The sequence below is a fragment of the Oncorhynchus nerka genome, linkage group LG27 (genome assembly GCF_034236695.1).
Source record: "Oncorhynchus nerka isolate Pitt River linkage group LG27, Oner_Uvic_2.0, whole genome shotgun sequence".
Taxonomy (NCBI): domain Eukaryota; kingdom Metazoa; phylum Chordata; class Actinopteri; order Salmoniformes; family Salmonidae; genus Oncorhynchus; species Oncorhynchus nerka.
Window position 1 is genome coordinate 85660746 of NC_088422.1, and position 22206 is coordinate 85682951.

The window sequence follows — 22206 nt, forward strand, 5'->3', positions numbered from 1 at the left end:
CACTAATAATGACTAACTTGTTGTAGCAGGCATTCTAGATAATTAACACCAGTCTCATAAACACACTCAATCCCATGTGCTAGTGAGTAGACCACTAATCTTTATATTTTAAATTTAGCCTACTTGGGTCTATTTGCTGTCTAACAAGGTAGAACAGTTGAATTGTTATGAACACACCCTTCTGTCCTCTCCAACTGTTTGAACAGCATGCTAGCCTGTCTACTTAGTTCAGATGTTGAAATAAAGTGACCCAACTTATTTCTCAAAATGAGGTGCCAATTTATATAATTGATTTATGAAACACTGACTAGACAGCTAGTATAACAGTCTGGCTAAAATGCTGCTAGCAGTACCGCACATGACAAAATGAGCATTCGTTTTCCAGGCATTTGGAATATCGCACGGAAACATTACATTCAAATGAATGTGATATATTGCCTAGCCCTTAGTGTGTGTGGTGTTTTGATTGCAGCGAGCCAGAGTCACTGAAGGAGATCTGTGCTAGGGGTTGCCAGGAGGGCACCAGGCTCCATCTGCCCCAGCCAGCCAGTCACTCTGTAGAAATGACTTCATTTAACCAGACCCTTTACAAATGATGGCTGGTAATGAGAGTAGTCTAAGTCCCTATTATCAAATCAAATCGAAATCAAATCCAATTTATTTATATAGCCCTTCGTACATCAGCTGATATCTCAAAGTGCTGTACAGAAACTCAGCCTAAAACCCCAAACAGCAAGCAATGCAGGTGTAAAAGCACGGTGGCTAGGAAAAACTCCCTAGAAAGGCCAAAACCTAGGAAGAAACCTAGAGAGGAATCAGGCTATGTGGGGTGGCCAGTCCTCTTCTGGCTGTGCCGGGTAGAGATTATAACAGAACATGGCCAAGATGTTCAAATGTTCATAAATGACCAGCATGGTCGAATAATAATAAGGCAGAACAGTTGAAACTGGAGCAGCAGCACAGTCAGGTGGACTGGGGACAGCAAGGAGTCATCATGTCAGGTAGTCCTGGGGCACGGTCCTAGGGCTCAGGTCCTCCGAGAGAAAGAAAGAGAGAATTAGAGAGCGCATATGTGGGGTGGCCAGTCCTCTTCTGGCTGTGCCGGGTGGAGATTATAACAGAACATGGCCAAGATGTTCAAATGTTCATAAATGACCAGCATGGTCGAATAATAGTAAGGCAGAACAGTTGAAACTGGAGCAGCAGCATGGCCAGGTGGACTGGGGACAGCAAGGAGTCATCATGTCAGGTAGTCCTGGGACATGGTCCTAGGGCCCAGGCCAGTTGAAATTAGGGATGGGAGGCGCTCCAACATATTTATTTAACAAGACCCTTTACAAATGATGGCTGGTAATGAGAGTAGTCTAAGTCCCTATTAGAGATGGGAGGCGCTCCAACATATTTATTTAACAAGACCCTTTACAAATGATGGCTGGTAATGAGAGTAGTCTAAGTCCCTATTAGAGATGGGAGGCGCTCCAACATATTTATTTAACCAAGTTTCTGTTTGATTTTCGAAATACATATAGAAAATCAGTGTGTGTGCTAATGGTGCATAATTTCTGCTTACTGGTAGGCTTTTTAATGATAGTCTTTCTTCTTGAAAAGCCCAGAGTTTGGCTGCTAGAGGAACATATTTGTATATGCACTAATTTGTCTGGCATCGTCGTCTCCGCACTTGAACCATCTAATGATAGCTTTTTGGCCTGAAACGTGTTTTTTAAACTAGCTAGAACTTGATAGAATCAAGTACTATTTTGCTTTTGAGTGAGTTCCGCCTGTCCTTTCTCAATGAAAAGCACAGAGACCCTCTTACCTTACTTTCATGAGAGTGAGATGAGTCTAACTGAAGGTCTAAAGCCGTCTATAGTCTGACTCTACATTGCACTTCACTCCCTACTGCTCTCTAGACAATGTCAGGAACTCTGCTCCGGGGGTTGGGCCTAGTCCAGGCAGCCATATTGTTCACAGAACCTCGCACCACTATTTCCTGCATGCGTTTATTCAGTCCCATATCACGTGTGCGCGTATAGAGAAATCTTTACTCTAGGTAGAATATGCAATCTCATACTCCATTTGAATCAAATGAGGAATTAGACTAGAATGTAGTAATAGAATAGTTAAGTAGTTTTACTGTTAGGAAATGTAGTCCACTGTTATTTAGAAATGCATGAAATGTAATGTTTTGTTATGGCAGAGTTGTGTTCCATTATTGTCATTTCCTTAACTGAGCCCCACATGGAGAGCTCCCCGTACGGAACCGTGTACCTGTCCCCTCCGCCGGACAACAACTGGAGAAGGTGAGTGGCTTTACAGATACTAGTATTTGTAATGCTGTGTAAAAACAACTAACAAAAAAAGCTGTTTTTAACATAATTGTAATTTTTGATCGACATGGAACACTGGACAGCTACTTTAACTTACTCTGAATCAAGATTATGGCCCAGTAATACCCTTGTGCAGCAGGCAGATTTGCATTAAGCATTGTTGGATCCCAAATGGCACTCTGTCCCTTTTATATAGGGCACTACTTTTGACCAGGGTCCAGGACTCGTGACTACATAATGCACTACTTTTGACCAGGGCTCATGACCTATATAGGGCACTACTTTTGACCAGGGTCCAGGACTCGTGACTATATATAGGGCACTACTTTTGACCAGGGTCCAGGACTCGTGACTACATAATGCACTACTTTTGACCAGGGCTCATGACCTATATAGGGCACTACTTTTGACCAGGGTCCAGGACTCGTGACTATATATAGGGCACTACTTTTGACCAGGGTCCAGGACTCGTGACTATATAGGGGATAGGATGCCATCTGAGATGCAGCCATTGTATCTACTCAGAGATGCTCAGTGAAGGGATCAGATTGCCATGTGAGGCACCCAGGTGGGCCACGCGTCTACAGAGGTGCTTCTGACAGATAGCCTTTTGGTTTAAAGGTCAGATGCCGTCATTCTAATGCTCTACCTGCCGCTGTTGTGACTCATTGCTGTCATAGGGTGAATCCGGCCCACAAGTCTTTGTGGTCTTCCTGTGCTTTGCTTAAGTATCTCCAGCTTAAAGGGGAAATCAACACCATTTACAAAATTTGATAATGTCATGGCTTATTAATGCTCGTTAGGTACCACTGCCATGTGTGTGCATGCGTGTTTGTGCGTGTGTGTTTCTTCAGTTAAACTGCCTGCCTGGTTTTACCTACCTAGAGAAGGCAGCAGTGTAATTACTGGACAGTTTTCTCCCCCTCCAGTGTTTACAAGGCAGTGAATTGCAGCCCTGCAATAAAGGGCTTAGCCGAGCCCCTCCCTCTCCCGCTCTCTTCCTCCCTCTCTCGCTCTATACAGTTGTGTGTTTTGAATGTTGGCTTGGCCGGCTGCCAGTCGCCCTGCCTTCTCCTCTCACCCCCGTAGAACTGCAGCCTCTGAAGCCCAGCATGGACACACATGGCCTCCATCTTTGCTCTTACTGTACTGTACTGGAGGACAGTGTCATAAAACCTGGTTTCCCCTCCCCAATCCTAACCTTAACCAATAGTGGGGGAAATCCAAATCTGTCCCAAGATCGGTGTGTAGGTCGGCAGGTCCACACCCTCATGTCGTTGTTGACAGACAAAAACAGGTTGGCCTGTGATGACAAACCTCCTGACCGAGCAAACAGATGTGACCTCGTGTTCCCAGAAAGAGCAGGGAGGGAGTGCCATGTGCATCATACACACAGGCATGTGCTACACAAACATACGGACACAGATTTACTCTGGATTTGGGTTGGGATTGATTCACACTGCCTCTTGGCTCCATCACAATTGACCCGTTGTGGGATAGTGATAGCCTAGATCAAATCTGATTGGGTTTGGTTGAACAAGATTAAGCGTTGTTGAAGTTTTAAACTTTTTGACAGCGCCTCTATTACTGTTTAACCAAATTGTTTATGTAAAGACATTTCTGAAGCTTCGCTAATTACGCACATAAACAATAAAACCAGAGAAGGTGGGCCTATGTTTTAGTTGAAAAATCAGGTTGTGATTATGAATCCGACTGCGTTAGGACATTAAATCAGGATTTCAGTGTAGTTATACTTCAGTGTTTTCCTTCAAGAATCTCTCTTGGGGATAATTTATTAGCTCAAATAGGAGCATATTTAACCCCTAGACGGTGAACAGTGATGTATTTGTTTTAGAGCATTCAGCCTCGGCAGACAAACACAACTTTTCCCACTTCCTCTCTTCAGTTACTGCCCTGAACTGGTTAAACGTGTTGACTTGGTATCCAGTGTTTTATGTGTACATCCCTCATTCAGATGGCCGCTAATCAAGTGCTTCCAGAGGCCACCCAATGGATTTTCAGCAAACCAAGCGATCCTAGGCATTATGTGACATGCTAGCTACACAGTATAGAATACATCATATGAGCAAAAGTGACTTGGCTAATGATGATTGTCTTTGAGGTCCTCTTGTTAAGGCTCTGTTTCACCATATTCTAGGGATTGATTGAATGACTCTTGTTTTTGTGGTTGCTGAAAGACATGTTGTTAATGCCTTGTGTTGATGCACAGTTTTAAATGTCTGTGTTTTATTGATGTCTATGACCTGTCTTAATGCTTCTCTCTACTGGACCAGAGGCCCTGGTGTCCACCCAACTACTCACCACATGCATTCTTCTCTGACTAACACACTTCCACCCCTCAAGGACAGAGTTGTGTGGCCAGCTTACCGTTCTCTTTCTATATTGCTTTCTCTCTCTCTTTTAGGTATTTCTTTTAGATATCTCTCCATATCTCTATCCTTTGCTCGCTCTCTCTCTCTCTTTAAGGTATCTTGCCCCATGAAATATAAATGGCATAATTGAACATTTTATTCCAGTCTCTCTCTCCCTCCTCTCTCTCCATCTTCCTTGCTCCCTCAGCATTATTGGCACTAACCCCTCCATGGCCCTGCTGGCCAATCCTAGCCTCCCGCTCCACTCCACAGTGTTACAGGGATATGCTCCCCTCTGTTGGCTCTGACTACTGTGTGCACCGCGTGTGTTAAGGTCACATCCGTCCCTCTCTGTTTTTTGGTGCTCTCGGTAGGGTCAAAGGGTGAAGCGAGCTCTGCGATCTGTTCCAGTTCATCTGTGACTCCACTGTTTATAGTTAATCTTTTCAGTTGTTGTTGGAGTTTTCCACCACATTGACTCTCTGCTGAACTTGGCGTGAAGTCTGTGTTGTGCGTTTTTGATCCTTTCTGGGTCTTGATTCTCATGTCACCACTTAATGTTAACTGATGAAGGAAAACATAACATAAGTTTGTACACTGAACAAAAATATAAACGCTACATGTAAAGTGTTGGTTCCATGTTTCATGAGCTGAAATAAAAATAATCCCACAAATGTTCCATATGCACAAATTGGTTTACATCCCTATTAGTGACCATTTTTCCTTTTCCTTTTCCCTTCCAAGGTCATTACACAGGTGAACCTTGTGCTGGGGATAATAAAAGGCCACTTTTGTCACAACACAATGCCACAGATGTCTCAAGTTTTAAGGGAGCGTGCAATTGACATGCTGACTGCAGGAATGTCCACCAGAGCTGTTGCTCTAGAATTGAATGTTCATTTCTCTACCATAAGCTGCCTCCAATGTCATTTTAGAGAATTTGGCAGTATGTCCTCACAACCGCAGACCACGTGTAACCACGCCTGCCCAGGACCTCCACATCCGGCTTCCTCACCTGTGGGATCGTCTGAAGGGGTCGGGGGGGGGGGTGTATTTCTGTCTGTAATAAAGCCCTTTTCTGGGGAGAAACTCGTTCTGATTGGCTGGGCCTGGCTCCCCATGGCTGCACCCCTGCCCAGTCATGTGAAATCCATATATTAGGGCCTAATGATTTTTTAAAATTTGACTGATCATTCAGTAAAATCTTTAATTGTTGCATTTTATATTTTTGTTCAGTATATTTATTTCCCCTCTCAAAGTCACCGTGAAGCTCAAGCTAGATTGGTGAGAAGATCTGGGAGTAATTTGGGTCTGTCTTGTATTTGAAGTGCTTTTCAGTGGTAGCCCCTGCCATCAAGTCAAATGTTATTGGTTGCATACGCATATTTTAGTAGATGTTAATGTGGGTGTAGGGAAATGGAGAAAGGCCAAGGTTGTCTATGAATCCGCTCTCTGTGTAGATTGTGTTGTCTGATTCATGTTATGCAGTATGGTAGATACTGGTATTGTGAGCAACAACCTGCTGTGACCCAGAAGCAATCGGCCACAAGTGGCTTCTGATCCACCAGTTGAGAAGCAGGTTCCCAGCAGACCTATGCCCTCCACATTAGTGCTGTAAGTACAGATCTAGGATCATCTTCCCGAATCCTAACCTTAACCATTAATTGGGGAAATACAAAACTGACCCAAGACCAGCACCTCGAGGCAACTTCACCTTACCCCAACAAAGTAGAACTAGCTACTTAGCAGTTAGCTTTGCGTCTGCTGACTGTCTGTTGGATGGCTGAGTTTCAAGCCCACTGGACCTTGGTGTTTGTTGATATAGGCCTTGTTCTATTTTTGACCCTGAGGTTGTGTGCTTACATGTGTTGTGGTGGTAGTAGTGCCCATGCCATGTTACATTCTTCAAAGGCCAATGGGAAGTGGTTTCCTCTTTTAGATGTTTTCCTTGACCTAAGAAGTTCTCATATCTACAGGCTGTAGATTTGTATTGAAACCAATTAGTGTCAGAATGTGTTTCAGTGGGCGACAGCAGATCTGGACTGTGGGCTTGTTACGGTTTTCTTCCGTCGAAGGAGAGTCGGACCAAAATGCAGCGTGGTTAGTTCGATACATCTTTAATGAAGAAAAAACACGAACAATACAAAAACAACAAACGGAATGTGAAAACCTATACAGCCTATCTGGTGACAACTAACACAGAGACAGGAACAATCACCCACGAAATACTCAAAGAATATGGCTGCCTAAATATGGTTCCCAATCAGAGACAACGATAATCACCTGACTCTGATTGAGAACCGCCTCAGGCAGCCATAGACTATGCTAGACACCCCACAAAATCCCAAGACAAAAACGCACCACAAAAACCCATGTCACACCCTGGCCTGACCAAATAAATGAAGACAAACATACTATACTTCGACCAGGGCGTGACAGGGCTGGTCTGTTCTTCCTAGATAATGGAAAATACATTTGGCATTTTGGTCATTAAGCAGATGCTCTTACACATATCAACACAGACGAGAAGGCAGCATTCGGTCTGTGAGTGTGTAGTTCTTGGAAGTGTATCGATCTGGTAGTATTTCAGGTCTGTGCCAATAAGGGTCTGGTAGTGTTGGTGGTGTCTGTTTTGTGGCTGTCAGTTTGGATCGGTCACTGTGTTTTTGTATATTGAATTGATTTGTTAATGTGTCTCTGCTTGACTCTGTGGTCTTGTTGCTGAGATTCAGTCTGGGTCTGGGAGACAGATGCTCCAGTGCTGGTCCATCTCAGGGGAGAGAGTAGAGTGGGGAAGTGTTTACAGCGCCGACCACATCTGCACTGCATTACCGCCTCGGCAGGTTGCCTGGAGACGGGCCACAAATCCCCTTAACCCTTTCAGCTCTGTCCGCGCCCCAGAGAGCAGATCAGAGCCCGCTGTCTATACACAGGCTTAGTGTCCCCGGCTGTCATCAAACAGACAATTACGAGAGGATGAAGTGCTGATCCAGAGTGTAGATAGCAAGTGTTTCTCTGTGTGTGTTTTTCTTTGGAGGCTTTGTATCCATTAGTATTGTATGGCGGTCTGTATGTATACTACACGTACGTGTGTGTGCTCTTGTCTGTCTAGCGTTGTGAAACCACTCCAGTGCGTTGAGATGCATTGCAGGCTGCTGGCTTGTCTAAAGCCTGCTTTCAGATCAGTGGGCTTAGAGACCAATGGGGTCAATGCTCTGGGATTGGCAGCGCGGGCCAGGCAAGCACGACAGATATGCAGCTAGGGGAACCGCACCGTTCACACACACACAGTCCCTGGTTACGTCCCAAATGTCACCCTATTCCCTATGTAGTGCACTGTCCTCTCTCTGACTAGCTGTCGGGACAACATGTTTTATCATTATCTCCCCCTCCAGATTGTTATTTTAAGGTTGTGGTTCTCTCACATCTAAATATGGCTGCCTGACCTGTTAGATCTCTCTGGAGGAATTGATCAATTTGGTGCAAAATACCCTCTTTTCCTCTTCCTTCCTTTTGGTCTCTCCATCTCTCGCTCTCCCTTTCTCCCTCCCCCTCTTTCTCTCTCTCGCTCGCTCCCTTCCCCCTCCTCTTCTCATGGCCTGTTATAGTGGGTGTTCAGTGTGTCTGGTGTGACCCCAGTGAAGAAGGGGTCAGGTTGTGTATTTGGAGCTGGTTTCTCAGTACACTACTCCCCAAGAGGGAGCCATGATCCCACCGGTGTCTGGGTAGAGGCGTTCCTTGGCTAGGGCCCTGCACCCTGGGTCTGGAGACTTGGGCCCTGGGCAAGAGGCACTGATGTGTCCCTATGGAGTCCAGCTGGACCAGGGTCAGTCACCGGGGTCTCTGGCTCTCTCCCTGTCCCACGCCCTCCTCCACCCCCACCTACAGTGCCGTCAAAGTATTCACACCCTTTGTACAGCCTAATTTAAATTGGATTAGAATGATATTTTGTGTCACTGGCCTACACACAATACCACATAATCTGAAGGTTGAACAATGTTTAACATTTTTACAAATGAATTAAAAGCTAAAATGTCTTGAATTGGTAAGTATTCAACCCACTTTGTTATGGCAAGCCTAAATACTTTCATGGGTAAAAATGTGCTTAACAAGACACGTAAGTTGCATGGACTCACTCTGTGTGCAATAATATTTTTTAATGACTCCATCTCAGTATCCCACACAATTATCTGTAAGGTCCCTCAGCTGAGAAGTGAATTTCAAACACATTCAACCATAAAGACCAGGGAGGTTTTCTAATGCTTCACAAAGAAGGGTACTTATTGGTAGATGGGTTTAAAAAAAGAAGACATTGAATATCCCTTTTGAACATGGTGAAGTTATTACTTACACTCATTTGCTGGAGAAGAAGGAAACCACTCAGGGATTTCACCCTTTTTAATAGTTAGTTTTTAATGGTTGTGATAGGAGAAAACTGAGGATGGATCAACATTGTAGTTACTCCACAATACTAACCTAATTTGACAGAATGGAAGAAAGGAAGCCTGTACAGAATAAAAACTATTCCAATACATGCATCCTGTTTGCAATAAGGCACTAAAGTAAAAACGTTATGTTTGGGGCAAATCCAACACAGAGTCCTGCTCTTCATATTTTCAAACACTGTGGTGGCTGCATCATGTTATGGTTATGCTTGTCATCGGCAAAGTTTAGGGAGTTTTTTTTATGATAAAAATAAACTAAATTGAGCTAAGCATAGGCAAAATCCTAGAGGAAAACCTGGTCCAGTCTGCTTTCCAACAGACACTGGCTGATAAATTCCCCTTTCAGCAGGACAATAACCTAAAACATAAGGTCAAATCTACACTGGAGTTTACACAAATCTACACTTCTACATGAAGACAGTGAATGTTCTTGAGTGGCCTGGTTACAGTTTTAACTTAAATTGGCTTGAAAATCTATGGCAAGACTTGAAAATGTCTGTCTAGCAATGATCAACTTGACAGAGCTTGAATCATTTTAAAAAGAATAATGTGCAAATATTGTACAATCTAGATTTGCAAAGCTCTTACAGACTCACCCAGAAAGACTCACAGCTGTAATTGCTGCCGGAGGTGATTCTAACATGCATCGACTCAGGGGGTTGAAGACTTATCTAATCAAGATATATTACTGTTTTATATTTCATAAATGTTTTACTAATGTTCTATTTTTTTCTTCCACTTTGACAAAGAGTATTCTGTGTAGATAGTTGACAAAAAAGAACAATTAAATCCATTTTAATCCCACTTTCTAACACAACAAAATGTGGAAAAAGTTAAGTGATGTGAATACTTTCTGAAGGCACTGTACACACCACCCATATTTCCATGGCCCTGCTCTCTTCCCAGCCTGGCCTGTTCTCCACAGGGATAGGCTCTTACACTGACCTCCCCCAGGGATAGACTAACTTAAAGGCCTTCCTGGGAATGGGATCTTACACTGATCTCCCCCGGGGATAGACTAACAAAAAGGCCCTCCTGGGGATGGGATTTAGACATTCCTGTGCTCTCTCTGTGTGAGTGTGTGATGTATTTCTGATTCTAGAGAACCTTTATCCTCTGCTTAGGTGGTCTGTTTAATTATTTACCACCACTCACCCATTAACAACAAGCCTCTATTTTGGTTAACGTATGTTAAGATCACTTCCTCTCTCTCACACCAGCTCAGTGTGCCCTCAATGGCACCCTATTCCAAAGGTGCACTGCTTTTGACCAGGATCCATAGGGCTCTGGTCAAAAGTAGTGCCCTATGTAGGGAATAGGTTGCCATTTGGGGCGCAGAATAAATCAATGAGCCCAGCCGTGCTGTAACTGTACAGTTGAATAGCTAAAAAAGACCGTTGACAACGAATGGCATCAGACGGCCAAAGCAGCATGCACCATGCACACGATCCTCTGAGCAATATTTGACCGCTTTGGCTGTTCGGTTGTGTGATTCGTAACAGCTAATCCTCATATCTGTGATTCTCCTCTGGCCTCTGTACGGCCTCTAATCGTCTAGCAGTCCGTATTGTTGTCACAAGTCTTTTCATTTACAGATTTGTTTCTATCCTCTGAAGGGATGGGAAAGAAGGATATTGTGTTTTTATTCATCCTTTATTTAACGAGAGATGACACATGGAGACATCTCTTTTCCAAGTGAGCCCTGGAGAAGCAGCATACATATAGTTCCATATGAGACAACACAATGAATGGAAGTTAAAACAGTGCAAAGTGCATAAGAGAGCTTAAAATAACAGGTTTCAAAACATATGCAATATGTTGTCAGCAGCCCTCCAATCTGGGATTTAAAATCATCAATCAGAATAAAAAAGATCCCGTTTTAAATGATTTTGTAAAATGTTCCACAATGACGGGCCAGCAAAGCTAAAGCCCCTCCTACCAAACTCTGTTCTTGTGTTGAGAATATTATATCAAATAATATTATGATAATCTTCATGATTCTGTAGGGTGAATATTAAGTATACTGGCAGCTGCCCTAAGATGGTCTTGGAGACAAACCAGTACCAGTGAGTCTGTCGACCATCCTGCTAACTGGGACGGATGGATGGAGACAGAAGACAGGGATGGTGAGGAATGGACCGAGAGAAAGGGAGAGATGAATACAGACGAAGGGAGAGATGAATACAGACAAAGGGAGAGATGAATACAGACAAAGGGAGAGATGAATACAGACAGAAAGGGAGAGATGAATAGAGACAAAGGGAGAGATGAATAGAGACAAAGGGAGAGATGAATAGAGACAAAGGGAGAGATGAATACAGACAAAGGGAGAGATGAATACAGACAAAGGGAGAGATGAATAGAGACGGAAAGGGAGAGATGAATAGAGACGGAAAGGGAGAGATGAACAGAGACGGAAAGGGAGAGATGAAGGGAGAGCTGAATACAGACAAAGGGAGAGCTGAATGGAGACAGAAAGGGAGAGATGAATACAGACAGAAAGGGAGAGATGAAAGGGAGAGATGAATAGAGACAGAAAGGGAGAGATGAATAGAGACAGAAAGGGAGAGATGAATAGAGACAAAGGGAGAGATGAATAGAGACAGAAAGGGAGAGATGAATAGAGACGGAAAGGGAGAGATGAATGGAGACGGAAAGGGAGAGATGAATAGAGACGGAAAGCGAGAGATGAATGGAGACGGAAAGGGAGAGATGAATGGAGACGGAAAGGGAGAGATGAATAGAGACGGAAAGCGAGAGATGAATAGAGACTAGAGGTCGACCGATTAATCGGAATGGCTGATTAATTAGGGCCGATTTCAAGTTTTCATAACAATCTGTATTTTTGGGCGCCGATTTGACGATTATTTTTTATTTATTTTTTATACCTTTTTTTATTTAACCTTTATTTAACTAGGCAAGTCAATTAAGAACACATTGTTATTTTCAATGACTGCCTAGGAACGGTGGGTTGACTGCCTTGTTCGGAGGCAGAACGACAGATTTTCACCTTGTCAGCTCGAGGGATCCAATCTTGCAACCTTACAGTTAACTAGTCCAACGCGATAACGACCTGCCTCTCTCTCGTTGCACTCCACAAGGAGACTGCCTGTTACGCGAATGCAGTAAGCCAAGGTAAGTTGCTAGCTAGCATTAAACGTATCTAATAAAAAACAATCAATCATAATCACTAGTTAACTACACATGGTTGATGATATTACTAGATATTATCTAGCGTGTCCTGCGTTGCATATAATCTGACTGAGCATATAAGCATACAAGTATCTGACTGAGCGGTGGTAGGCAGAAGCAGGTGCGTAAACATTCATTCAAACAGCATTTTAGTGAGTTTTGCCAGCAGCTCTTCGTTGTGCGTCAAGCATTGCGCTGTTTATGACTTCAAGCCTATCAACTCCCGAGATGAGGCTGGTGTAACCGAAGTGAAATGGCTAACTAGAGGGACGGAAGCTATACTGTTACACTGGCAATACTAAAGTGCCTATAAGAACATCCAATAGTCAAATGAAATACAAATGGTATAGAGGGAAATAGTCCTATAATAACTACAACCTAAAACTTCTTACCTGGGAATATTGAAGACTCATGTTTAAAAGGAACCAACAGCTTTCATATGTTCTCATGTTCTGAGCAAGGAACTGAAACGTTAGCTTTCTTACATAGCACATATTGCACTTTTACTTTCTTCTCCAACACTTTGTTTTTGCATTATTTAAACCAAATTTAACATGTTTCATTATTTACTTGAGGCTAAATTGATTTTATTGATGTATTATATTAAGTTAAAATAAGTGTTCATTCAGTATTGTTGTAATTGTCATTATTACAAATAAATGTTTAAAAAATCGTCCAATTAATTGTTATCGGCTTTCTTGGTCCCCCAATAATCGGTATATGTATTGGCGTTGAAAAATCATAATCGGTCGACCTCTAATAGAGACAAAGGGAGAGATGGATGGAGACAAAGGGAGAGATGGATAGAGACAAAGGGAGAGATGGATAGAGACAAAGGGAGAGATGGATAGAGACAAAGGGAGAGATGGATAGAGACAAAGGGAGAGAGGGATAGAGACTGAGAGAAAGGGAATGCGAGAAGGGCAGGGGAAGGCATGTGTGGCTGTTCCAACTCCATATGGCCCATGCTGCTAAGCCCCAATACAGTACAGGGGGAGGAGGGACACACAGCTTTACATGGAAATGTGTAATAAAGCCGCTGTCATCTGGGGAAAGCAGCTCATGAGACGTGTGTGTGTGTGTGTGTACTGTTATAGCATTGCAGAACACCCAGCTGCAGTGTACCTACTGAAAGTGCAGGGTGGGTGGAGTATTTGGTATATATCCCACTGGCTCCAAAGTCCGTCTTCCTGGAGTGTGTACTTTGCTGGGTGAGTCTAAATACAGCACCCCCAGTGTGTCTAGGAGCTTAGTGATATGACAGGTTGGTGTGGACCATTTTTATTAGCCTCCCCCCACACTTTTTAATAGAAGGGAGGTGACGATGCAGTGCAAAGCGCCCCTCAGGAGAGAAGCAGAGATCGCCCCCTGTAGGCAGATGGGAGAACTGCTGGCCTTGGCAACGATGGATCCCATCTAAGAAGATCATGTTTGGACTGGGAAGTTGGCTGTCCCCCTTACTCTGGCCCTGAATCCCAAATCAAACCCTACCCACGGCCCCGAGGCAGTGTACTTACGTAGATTTGAGAGGATTGCATAGGTGTAAACAATATGCCGACCATTCCCCTGGTCTATCAGAGGGCGAAATGGATCTCCAACACACGGGTCATTCCACTGCAACAGAGTGACACTGAGACTCAGATCTTTCACATTACAATGTATGTCAAACAAAAATAGATGATTGCAAAGTTAAAACCATACAACTCTATGCACAAGGAATATTAACATTTTCTGCAGAACATTTTTACAAAAACACATTTACTTGAAAGTGCAGATGCAATGTTTGGTAAGAAAATTCAGTTTTGTGCAGTCATTCTGCTACCAAACTTTGCATCTGCGCTGTTCTTCAAGTAAATGTTTTGTAAAATCTTCAGTGGAAATTGTTAAAATAGTCCTTGTGCATCGAGTTGTATGGTTTGTTTATCTTTTCAATCATTGCTTTTTGTTTGAAATACATTTCTAAGAGGATACAATTTTTTAAAATCAGTGACACTGTGGAATTGCCCACAACCACCATATTTCTTACATTTCCAATCCTCTCAGATCTACACAAGTGACTGGGGGGGGGGGGGGGGGGGGCTGGGGGTTGATTTGGGATTCACTTCCAGTGAGCTTATTGTATTACACACTTTATCAGACCACAATGTGTGATAGTAGCAACCATGAGTGTCACAGGATGAGCGTGTAATCGTTAAATTTAGTAATCTAAATGTAGTCATGGTTGAAAATCACTGGGTTTCTCCTGCAGAGAGTCTCTATTCTCCTTCAGCTGGTGTCTTCCACTGTCACAGCAGCTGTTCGCTAGTCATCTACAATGAGGCCTTCAGAGATTTTGCGTTGGTTTTTAACTTGATTCTTTGGTAATTTTCACAGATACTTGTGTTTGTCTCTGCCATGTGGAAACGTGTGGATGCAGCCTAAGGCTTGTAAGGAATAGTGATAAAATGTATTTGTTAAATTAAAAGTTGAAGTGTTTTTTTCCTGGTTTAACTTAGTTGATGTTCTGATTTGATCTACAGTTGTCTTACAGTACCTGGTGCTCTAGGGATATGGCGAGAGGGAGGCAGCAACCGCAGGGTGGCTGGCATCAAGATCTCAGGCACCACCTACTGCACATGTGCCCTTGAGAAAGGCACATACCCCCTAACCTGCACTATGGGCACTGCTCTGTGCCTCACCCTGTGCTGCTCCCTCCCTGCCAATAGTGTAGGACGGCAAGAATAACCACAATCCCCTGTTGTCTGGATCAATGAAGATGGCTTGAATTGTATAATCTACAGAACTGTGGCACAGCTAGTCCACCTGGTTAGGCATACTTGTGTTTAGTGCTCCTGTTTCGTCCCTGGTGAGTAGGGCTGGTCCCCCGTAGTTTAGTTGTTGCTGCGCATCAACTCCCAGTTCAATCCCAGTCGTCCAACATGTGGATTCAGTTGAAAAGGGTTAACACCGGGCTCTCCACAATCTCATAGGGGTCTGGTTACACCCGCACACCTGGCACGGTCTGGGAAACTATTGAAACCAGAACACTATGCACACTGAGTGTCTAGATCAATGCACTTGTTTTGGCAGATACAACTAGTATCCCAAAGCAAGTGTAATAACAGCACACTGAACAGATTTGAGTTGTGAACATGTTTTACTGGACAGCACAACCAAATGGGCTCTAAACAAGAAATCAACTTTAGAATTGCATAATAATTGCGTTATAACATAAGTGGAATAAGGAACGGTCACTATTCCTGTTGTGTACAGTAGTTAAACTCTCAGCTCATTGCTATGGAATTAAAATGCAATTACCAAAGTATTATTTAACAACATACTAATAAAATGTTGCTCAAAGTAATTGTAGCTTGATTACACAGAGGCACAAGAACAATGTCATGTTAAGTGTTACTGAGAATGCTAACAGTAACAAAATATGGCTATTAAGTTTTGAAAGGAAACTAAACATCCCAAAACAGCCTTCTTGAATCAACTACAGCAGGTTGAAAATCATGTTCGTTTGTATTCTACTTCAACGATCCCTTTAAAGATAGTATAATGTGTTTTTAAAACAAGAACATTCACCCTCCGATGGACAAAAAGCTTCAACGTTGTTTCTGCTCAGCATTCAACGTGCTGTTTGCAAATGGCTTTTGAATTACTCTGCAGTGTTTTCAGGTATTATAAAAATGTATTGCATCTTTCGACCTTTTCAGTGGCATGTTTAAAGACTTGTATAGTAGTTGAGCTACAGTGCCTTGCGAAAGTATTCGGCCCCCTTGAACTTTGCGACCTTTTGCCACATTTCAGGCTTCAAACATAAAGATATAATACTGTATTTTTTTGTGAAGAATCAACAACAAGTGGGACACAATCATGAAGTGGAACGACATTTATTGGATATTTCAAACTTTTTTAACAAATCAAAAACTGAAAAATTGGGCGTGCAAAATTATTCAGCCCCTTTACTTTCAGTGCAGCAAACTCTCTCCAGAAGTTCAGTGAGGAGTTCTCTGAATGATCCAATGTTGACCTAAATGACCAATGATGATAAATACAATCCACCTGTGTGTAATCAAGTCTCTGTATAAATGCACCTGCACTGTAATAGTCTCAGAGGTCCGTTAAAAGCGCAGAGAGCATCATGAAGAACAAGGAAACACACCAGGCAGGTCCGAGATACTGTTGTGAAGAAGTTTAAAGCCGGATTTGGATACAAAAAGATTTCCCAAGCTTTAAACATCCCAAGGAGCACTGTGCAAGCGATAATATTGAAATGGAAGGAGTATCAGACCACTGCAAATCTACCAAGACCTGGCCGTCCCTCTAAACTTTCAGCTCATACAAGGAGAAGACTGATCAGAGATGCAGCCAAGAGGCCCATGATCACTCTGGATGAACTGCAGAGATCTACAGCTGAGGTGGGACACTCTGTCCATAGGACAACAATCAGTCGTATATTGCACAAATCTGGCCTTTATGGAAGAGTGGCAAGAAGAAAGCCATTTCTTAAAGATATCCATAAAAAGTGTTGTTTAAAGTTTGCCACAAGCCACCTGGGAGACACACCAAACATGTGGAAGAAGGTGCTCTGGTCAGATGAAACCAAAATTGAACTTTTTGGCAACAATGCAAAACGTTATGTTTGGCGTAAAAAGCAACACAGCCCATCACCCTGAACACACCATCCCCACTGTCAAACATGGTGGTGGCAGCATCATGGTTTGGGCCTGCTTTTCTTCAGCAGGGACAGGGAAGATGGTTAAAATTGATGGGAAGATGGATGGAGCCAAATACAGGACCATTCTGGAAGAAAACCTGATGGAGTCTGCAAAAGACCTGAGACTGGGACGGAGATTTGTCTTCCAACAAGACAATGATCCAAAACATAAAGCAAAATCTACAATGGAATGGTTCAAAAATAAACATATCCGGGTGTTAGAATGGCCAAGTCAAAGTCCAGACCTGAATCCAATCGAGAATCTGTGGAAAGAACTGAAAACTGCTGTTCACAAATGCTCTCCATCCAACCTCACTGAGCTCGAGCTGTTTTGCAAGGAGGAATGGGGAAAAATGTCAGTCTCTCGGTGTGCAAAACTGATCGAGACATACCCCAAGCGACTTACAGCTGTAATCGCAGCCAAATGTGGCGCTACAAAGTATTAACTTAAGGGGGCTGAATAATTTTGCACGCCCAATTTTTCAGTTTTTGATTTGTTAAAAAAGTTTGAAATATCCAATAAATGTCGTTCCACTTCATGATTGTGTCCCACTTGTTGTTGATTCTTCACAAAAAAATACAGTTTTATATCTTTGTTTGAAGCCTGAAATGTGGCAAAAGGTCGCAAAGTTCAAGGGGGCCGAATACTTTTGCAAGGCACTGTATATACTGTACTTATTTGTACAAAATATCATTGGTTTGACTTGATTATATACACCTGGGGCAATGGACATTTACAGAATGTTCAGATAGAAATGTATTGTCTAGATCAAATATGACTCTCAGATTGGATTAGTATAGTAAATGGTGTACTCTCTTCATTATATCTTCAACATGCAGTTCCAGATACAGCCTTGTCATTAGTTGAAGGCAATCATTTCGGAAAAGTCATCACTTCCTGAGATCTGTATTCAATTTGTTTTACATTTAGTTGCTTTCTCAGATGTGAATTCCAATCATTTACAAAAGTAGTTACGGTACTTTCTGAGATCCGTTTTTAAAAAATGAAAAAAACTTTTTGGGAATCTGTATTCAAATAGGTGAAGTCAGTTCCTCCTGAAAAATATTTACTTTCCACAAAGCATAGTTGAATGTCTGATGGACATTATTTGTTTTTTAGGGGGTTCCTTTACTTAGTCAGTCCACTTTAGTATACCTGTTTCCAGACCTGTAGCCAGTCCACTTTAGTAGACCTGTTTCCAGACCTGTAGCCAGTCCACTTTAGTAGATCTGTATCCAGACCTGTAGTCAGTCCACTTTAGTAGATCTGTATCCAGACCTGTAGTCAGTCCACTTTAGTAGATCTGTATCCAGACCTGTAGTCAGTCCACTTTAGTAGATCTGTTTCCAGACCTGTAGTCAGTCCACTTTAGTAGATCTGTATCCAGCCCCCTCATCCAGATTTCCCTCCTCACCTTAGAATTTCCAACCTATTCTCTCTATCTCTCTCTCTCTCTCTCTCCCCCCCAGGCCTTTTCTGAGCTCAAGTAATCTACGAAACGAGCGTGATGTTTCTCTCTCTTTCTCTCTCCCAAGGGAGCAGCAGCTGTGGGCCGAGGAGAAACGACCAGGATTTAGATTAATATCACAGCTCAACAGGTGACCTTTGAACTCTTCAGCCTCCTCTCTTGCTTTCTCTCTCACACGGACCAACCACTCTGCCGGACTGCTCGGTCTCTCCTCTCTCTGTTGTAGACTGCCCAATCCTTCCTCTCATTCTCACTTACTCTCTCTCCCCCTCTCTTGCTCTCTCACCCCCCTGCTCTCTCTCCCCTCTATTCCAATCTCTCATGCTCTCTCGTTTCCTCTCTTGCTCTATCTTTTGTATGCACTCTTCCTCTCCTCAATCACCCTCTTGTTTAACTCTTTTTTAATTTTTTTTAGATATCTGTTCATCTGTCTCTCTCTAGCAAGGCTTTGAGACACGGAGTTGGAGCACAAGACAGACTACTGTGTCTGTTCGCTTTCACTCCCTCCCTCTACCTCTGTCCTTCTACCTCGCTATACTAGTAACACTAATCAGTCTTTTTCTTCTGTCATTGTCACTAACCCAGCTGTAGGACCGTGTGACTGGGTGGGTAAGGCTGTCGCCACCTACCCTGTCGCTGCTGCTGCCACCCATCGCTACCTAACACTGTGCCTCCTGACTCACAGTGGATTTATTCACTACTATTTAGTTTATTTACATTCATCGTTTGGTCTTTCTTTGGACCATCTGTCTGTTTCCTGATGTGATGCTGGTGTTACGATGCTAATTGCAAATGTAACAATGTTTATTTGCATATAATTTACATGTTGTTTAATCACCAATGTTATGTCAATTGTTATTGATGATATGCTATTAATGAATGAATTGACTCTCTGTTAGGAACCATACTGAGCTCTAGGGTGTGTTCAGTGGGAGGAAAAAGTTCAGAAACGGGGAGCTACAATCTACCTGTACTTGTCCAATAAGAAACACTTGTTCTTGTTTTCCATTGCAGAGCTCTTTGCTACGGTGTGCCCAAATGAACATGGTACGGTCTCAGCGAGTTTAGGGACTGCACAGAGAGACATTATAACCACTGTGAAAGAGGGTGTCCATCTTGAGAAGGAGAGTGTGAGAGATGCATCCTCAAGGGGAAGAGAAAGTGGAGGATGGGAAGAAAGAAAGAGGGAGGGAGAGATTTGTCCTTAGAGGGATAGTGAAGCATAAACACAGCTATTGGAGCTTAATGAAGAGCACTTGAGAAAGCCCTCAGCTGTAGCCAGTGAAAGAGGTGCGTGTGTGTGTGTGCGTCTGAGAGAGGGGGGGGGAGTGTGTGTAGTTTGAGAATGTGTGTGTCGAAGTATTAGTGTGTAGGCAGAGCAGACTTTGGACCCACCACTGAATGACTCTCTGACCTAGCTGTGAGGCGTCCTCATCCTCTGTCCACCACTGAATGACTCTCTGACCTAGCTGTGAGGCGTCCTCATCCTCTGTCCACCACTGAATGACTCTCTGACCTAGCTGTGAGGCGTCCTCATCCTCTGTCCACCACTGAATGACTCTCTGACCTAGCTGTGAGGCGTCCTCATCCTCTGTCCACCACTGAATGACTCTCTGACCTAGCTGTGAGGCGTCCTCATCCTCTGTCCACCACTGAATGACTCTCTGACCTAGCTGTGAGGCGTCCTCATCCTCTGTCCACCACTGAATGACTCTCTGACCTAGCTGTGAGGCGTCCTCATCCTCTGTCCACCACTGAATGACTCTCTGACCTAGCTGTGAGGCGTCCTCATCCTCTGTCCACCACTGAATGACTCTCTGACCTAGCTGTGAGGCGTCCTCATCCTCTGTCCACCACTGAATGACTCTCTGACCTAGCTGTGAGGCGTCCTCATCCTCTGTCCACCACTGAATGACTCTCTGACCTAGCTGTGAGGCGTCCTCATCCTCTGTCCACCACTGAATGACTCTCTGACCTAGCTGTGAGGCGTCCTCATCCTCTGTCCACCACTGAATGACTCTCTGACCTAGCTGTGAGGCGTCCTCATCCTCAGTCCACCACTGAATGACTCTCTGACCTAGCCGCGAGGCGTCCTCATCCTCTGTCCACAACTGAATTACTCTCTGACATAGCCGCGAGGTGTCCTCATCCTCTGTCCACCACTGAATGACTCTCTGACCTAGCTGTGAGGCGTCCTCATCCTCTGTCCATCACTGAATGACTCTCTGACCTAGCCGCGAGGCGTCCTCATCCTCTGTCCACCACTGAATGACTCTCTGACCTAGCTGTGAGGCGTCCTCATCCTCTGTCCACCACTGAATGACTCTCTGACCTAGCTGTGAGGCGTCCTCATCCTCTGTCCACCACTGAATGACTCTCTGACCTAGCTGTGAGGCGTCCTCATCCTCTGTCCACCACTGAATGACTCTCTGACCTAGCTGTGAGGCGTCCTCATCCTCAGTCCACCACTGAATGACTCTCTGACCTAGCCGCGAGGCGTCCTCATCCTCTGTCCACAACTGAATTACTCTCTGACATAGCCGCGAGGTGTCCTCATCCTCTGTCCACCACTGAATGACTCTCTGACCTAGCTGTGAGGCGTCCTCATCCTCTGTCCATCACTGAATGACTCTCTGACCTAGCCGCGAGGCGTCCTCATCCTCTGTCCACCACTGAATGACTCTCTGACCTAGCCGCGAGGCGTCCTCATCCTCTGTCCACCACTGAATGACTCTCTGACCTAGCTGTGAGGCGTCCTCATCCTCTGTCCATCACTGAATGACTCTCTGACCTAGCCGCAAGGCGTCCTCATCCTCTGTCCATCACTGAATGACTCTCTGACCTAGCTGTGAGGCGTCCTCATCCTCTGTCCACCACTGAATAACTCTCTGACCTAGCTGTGAGGCGTCCTCATCCTCTGTCCATCACTGAATGACTCTCTGACCTAGCCGCGAGGCGTCCTCATCCTCTGTCCACCACTGAATGACTCTCTGACCTAGCCGCGAGGCGTCCTCATCCTCTGTCCACTACTGAATGACTCTCTGACCTAGCTGTGAGGCGTCCTCATCCTCTGTCCACCACTGAATGACTCTCTGACCTAGCTGTGAGGCGTCCTCATCCTCTGTCCACCACTGAATGACTCTCTGACCTAGCTGTGAGGCGTCCTCATCCTCTGTCCATCACTGAATGACTCTCTGACCTAGCCGCGAGGCGTCCTCATCCTCTGTCCATCACTGAATGACTCTCTGACCTAGCTGTGAGGCGTCCTCATCCTCTGTCCACCACTGAATAACTCTCTGACCTAGCTGTGAGGCGTCCTCATCCTCTGTCCATCACTGAATGACTCTCTGACCTAGCCGCGAGGCGTCCTCATCCTCTGTCCACCACTGAATGACTCTCTGACCTAGCCGCGAGGCGTCCTCATCCTCTGTCCACTACTGAATGACTCTCTGACCTAGCTGTGAGGCGTCCTCATCCTCTGTCCACCACTGAATGACTCTCTGACCTAGCTGTGAGGCGTCCTCATCCTCTGTCCACCACTGAATGACTCTCTGACCTAGCTGTGAGGCGTCCTCATCCTCAGTCCACCACTGAATGACTCTCTGACCTAGCCGCGAGGCGTCCTCATCCTCTGTCCACCACTGAATTACTCTCTGACATAGCCGCGAGGTGTCCTCATCCTCTGTCCACCACTGAATG

At 44.3% G+C, this 22206-nt stretch overlaps 1 protein-coding gene across 4 annotated transcripts in view; it reads left to right on the forward strand.

The window, feature by feature from the left end:
• Window positions 1-22206, forward strand: part of crtc3 (CREB regulated transcription coactivator 3) — a 91565-nt gene that overhangs the window by 36351 nt on the left and 33008 nt on the right. For 2 of the 4 annotated variants that reach the window (XM_065012173.1, XM_065012175.1), the window contains exons 4-5: window positions 2239-2300; window positions 18575-18637. In XM_065012173.1, the coding sequence (XP_064868245.1) occupies window positions 2239-2300; window positions 18575-18637 (125 nt within the window). The remainder of the gene's footprint in view (window positions 1-2238; window positions 2301-18574; window positions 18638-22206) is intronic. The other 2 variants (XM_065012174.1, XM_065012177.1) reach the window with 1 other exon arrangement.